This window comes from Triticum aestivum, unplaced genomic scaffold (assembly GCF_018294505.1).
Source record: "Triticum aestivum cultivar Chinese Spring unplaced genomic scaffold, IWGSC CS RefSeq v2.1 scaffold87347, whole genome shotgun sequence".
In the NCBI taxonomy this organism is placed as follows: Eukaryota; Viridiplantae; Streptophyta; class Magnoliopsida; order Poales; family Poaceae; genus Triticum; species Triticum aestivum.
Genome location: NW_025226399.1, coordinates 1 through 4,238, shown reverse-complemented (window position 1 = coordinate 4,238; position 4,238 = coordinate 1). Strand labels below are relative to the sequence as shown.

The 4,238-nt window shown below is 49.2% G+C and overlaps 1 protein-coding gene across 2 annotated transcripts; it reads right to left on the bottom strand.

Annotated features, from left to right (window-relative positions):
• Nucleotides 1–246: 246 nt before the first annotated feature.
• On the bottom strand, nucleotides 247–3,711 carry LOC123172594 (3-ketoacyl-CoA synthase 2-like). Of its 2 annotated transcripts, none has more exons than XM_044589541.1 (2): nucleotides 2,193–3,164; nucleotides 247–1,208 (listed from the first exon to the last, which is right to left on the bottom strand). In XM_044589541.1, exons 1-2 carry the CDS (start codon nucleotides 2,244–2,246, stop codon nucleotides 414–416), a joined length of 849 nt encoding a protein of 282 aa, XP_044445476.1. In that variant the 5' UTR covers nucleotides 2,247–3,164; the 3' UTR covers nucleotides 247–413. The 2 variants fall into 2 exon arrangements, with proteins under 2 accessions (XP_044445476.1, XP_044445475.1); XM_044589540.1 differs by lacking the exon at nucleotides 2,193–3,164 and adding an exon at nucleotides 3,186–3,711 and having other exon boundaries at nucleotides 248–1,208.
• Nucleotides 3,712–4,238: the final 527 nt, after the last annotated feature.

The following is a 4,238-nucleotide window of genomic DNA, read 5'->3' as shown; positions in this document are numbered from 1 at the left end:
TAGCCCATGGCCTTTGCCCGGCGACTCCGGCCGGCGGCGGCCAGGAAGGACGGAGTGGGGGGGTCCTTGGGATGGAGGCGGAGGCACCTCCCATGTCGTCCCAGGCGTGCGACACAGAGGCCTCGGTGGGGTTCACTGAATATAGATATCGTATGTAATTTGACTTATCTTCAATACATTTTTTTTTCTCATTTATATTTAATTTAAGCACAATTATATTCTAACAAACTGAGGCACCCAGCTAAAGTAACAAAAATACACCAACTAAAGTATCATATCAATTCAGCTAGCTCAAACCATCGATTAACGTGATGTTAAATCATAATGATACAAATAATTCAATAGATAACTTTGAAGTTGGAAAGAAGATTTGTTTTCTAGAAAACCCTACGTACTCGACCTTGATGAGCCTATCATGGCGATGAAACGACGCTCTCCACCTTGGGCACCTCAACTGGGCACCGGTGGATCTCCTCAATCCATGGGTTGTTGCGGGCTTCCTTTGACGGGTGAATGTCCTTGAGCGCGCGCCACACCGCGTTGTTACACTTGAACCCTGACCCGAAGGCGATCTGCCATGCACGGTGCCCGCGTCGGACGCGTCCCTTGGCCTCCGTGTATGCAAGCTCGTACCTGAGCAGGCTGCTCGACGTGTTCCCCCACCGGTTTAATGTCATCTTCGTAGGGTCCATGTGCCAGTCACTGAGCTCCAGGTTCTTCTCGATGGTGTCCAGCACCGCCCTGCCGCCAGCATGGATGCAGAAGTGCTCGAAGTCCATCTTGAAGTCCGGAATGTGGGGCTTCATCTTGAGACTAAAGATCTTCTTGCCGATGAGAGATATGAGGAAAAGGATCTGCTCGGACATGGGGAGAACGAGGGGGCCGAGCGTGGTGATGTTGGTCTTGAGGGCCGAGCCGGCGATGGCCATGAGGTCATTGGAGAGCGCGACACCGACCAGGCTAGCCTTATCCTCCTCCTGGAACATGCAGCGGTAGGCGTGGTCGTCGATGTCGTGGTGCGTGCGCACGGTGTGCACGAGCTGGTATTTCGAGCAGCGCTTGTCGGCGGCGCGGTTGCTGAGGAGGATTGCCGCATCGCCTATGCGGAAGAGGCAGTTGGACATGAGCATGGAGCAGTAGTTGCCCCAGTACCAGTTGATCATGATGCTCTCCATGCTCGCCACCAGCGCGTACGAGTTCCGGTGGACCTGCATGCATCCATTACAACATGGCAACTCCAATGAGAAGCAAATTAATCTGTCAACCAAATAAACACATGACTCCTACTGGCTAGCTGCCCTCACTAGTAGACGTCTGCCTGTGCATCCGTATTCTCGACGAACCTACTGCCTAGCTGCCCTCATCAATATTATGACAAGTGGTGATCAGCTAGCTCGTCGATGGATCGATAGATCCCTGCACACGTCAACGGTCTACCTATAGACTTTACTAGGTGCTTGAACCACTCAAAGATGGGAAACACTCGCTACCTGGACCATTTCAGAGTAAGTACAAGCAAATGAAATAGAAACACTCCCTCTCGAGCTGGTATACCAACAGGTTTTCAATCAGTACACCTGCATACGTCACGTACGAGTGCTATTGGAGCAGTGGTCGAGTGTTAATTAATGGGATGTTATCGTCTTAACAACTAGTATGCCGCGAACCAACCTGTGGCTGGATGGTTAGAGGGACTGTAGTATCCCCAGCCCATCAGGGTTCAAATCTTGGTGCTCACATTTATTCCTGAATTTATTTTAGAACTTCCGGCGAAACGCATTTAGTGGGAGGAGTACTTTGTATGGTTTCTGTGAACACTTAATAAGTCTTTTTAAAAAAACAAATAATACTACCTAACAACCAACTAGAATTATTAATGTTCCAGGATAATATCGAACTCCTCCATAAATGTTGTAATCCAACACGTATAGCAGCAGCGAATGTTGACAATGACAGCATCGGTATATAGGTCAGAAAAAGTTCTACTAGAAAACTACGTACATGAAAAGTCAAACCAACTCAAAGTCTACTCTCCCTTCCCAACCGCTCACTAGTTTCGATCAATGCCGTCCATCCACCCAACCATCGGCTGACGTGCGAGCACGCACCCGCAGGTGGTCGCTGAACCCACTCGAACCCACCGCGAAATTAACACTATGCTACGTACTCGAGGAGTGGTATAAAAAAATTACCTGGAGCAGCTGCTTAGCCAGGTCGATGGAGATGAGCCCGGCGTTGCATCCCATGCCGCCGAGGTTGTAGCTAGCGACGTTATCGCGGAGCTTATAGCGTCTATATGAGCAATAGGTGTTGCCTAAATGGTGGCTTGAGACTCACAGATGTATTACTTTGTATGGTCTCTGTGAATAAGTAATAAGTCTTTTTTCAAAATAAACAAATAATACTACCTAACAACCAACTCAAAGTCTACTACGTATATGAAAAGTCAAACCAACTCAAAGTCTACTCGCCCTTCCCAACCGCTCACTAGTTTCGATCAACGCCATCCATCCACCCAACCATCGGCTGACGTGCGGGCACGCACCCGCAGGTGGTCGCTGAACCCACTCGAACCCACCGCAAAATTAACACTACGCTACGTACTCGAGGAGTGGTATAAAAAAAATTACCTGGAGCAGCTGCTTGGCCAGGTCGATGGAGATGAGCCCGGCGCTGCATCCCATGCCGCCGAGGTTGTAGCTAGCGATGTTATCGCGGAGCTTATAGCATCTATATGAGCAACAGGTGTTGCCTAGATGGTGGCTTGAGACTCACAGATATATTACTTTGTATGGTCTCTGTGAATAAGTAATAAGTCTTTTTTCAAAAGAAACAAATAATACTACCTAACAACCAACTAGAAGTATTAATGTTCCAGGATAATATCGAACTCCTGCGTAGATGTTGTAATCTAACACGTATAGCAGTAGCGAATGTTCACAATGACAGCATCGGTATATAGGTCAGAAAAAGTTCTACTAGAAAACTACGTACATGAAAAGTCAAACCAAGTCAAAGTTTACTCTCCCTTCTCAACTGCTCACTGGTTTCGATCAACACCGTCCATCTACCCAACCATCGGCTGACGTGTGAGCACGCACCCGCAAGTGGTCGCTGAATCCACTCGAACCCACCACGAAACTAACACGACGCTGCGTACTCGAGGAGTGGTATAAAAAATTTACCTGGAGTAGCTGCTTGGCCAGGTTGATGGAGATGAGCCCGGCGCTGCATCCCATGCTGCCGAGGTTGTAGCTAGCGACGTTACCGCGGAGCTTATAGTGGTTGACGACCATGGTGAACAGTGACAGCGTCGAGTTGAAGAGGCTGCAGTTGACGACCACGACGCCGATGTCCCTGGCCCTCACCCCTATCTTGGCGAGCAGGCTGTCGATGGCACCGAACATAACAGCCTCCGCCTCCTGCCGCGCCTCTTGGGTGGCGGCGCTCATGGTGGCGTACACGTAGCACCGTGGGACACGGCCGGGCCGGCTAGTTTGCGTGTGTGCGTGGTGGCTGCCGCGGTTGGTCGGGGTTGGGAAGTGTTTGTCCGTGATGGATGGGAGGTGGAATCAGAAGCAATAACAGGGGTTGCGGTAAGTGGGAGGTGGGTGCAACCACCAGAGCTACCATTAAGACGGAGGTGGAGGGAGCACAGCGCAGCCAGCAGGGGAGGGAGAAGGGAAGGAAGCGCGGGCGAGGATCGGTTTCGAGTTATTAATGTGAGACGCACGTGCGGAAGGCAAGTTGGGCGCCTCGGCATGGCGGTCGCGTCGTGCTCGTGCAGGTGTGGGTCTCGGTCGGTCGGGGTTGTGTAAATATGGTTGGGATTTTTTGTAGGATATATACTTTATATAGGAGAAATATAAATGTGGTTGGGTTGGTGTTGGGCTACAGACAAAGACGGAATCAGACACGTACTGCTTCCTACTACCTTCACACGTGAGTTCCTTTTGGTGCGCGGGGGTCTCTTTTCTTCATTATTATGACACCATGTGCTTCCTATATCGTTGACCTAGGATCTAAGCTCAGGGATGCCACTTTTGATCGCATAGAGCCTATCGATTCAGAGAAATGCCCAGAGTTATAAATAATCTAAGGGCTCCTTTTATTCAAACGAACTTTATAGGATTTCTGAAAGATTGAAGATTCATAAGATTGGATTTCATAGGAATTTTTTCTATGGAATCTTTTGTATTTATAGGGAATCTAACATTCATTTCAACCTCTTTTTACAA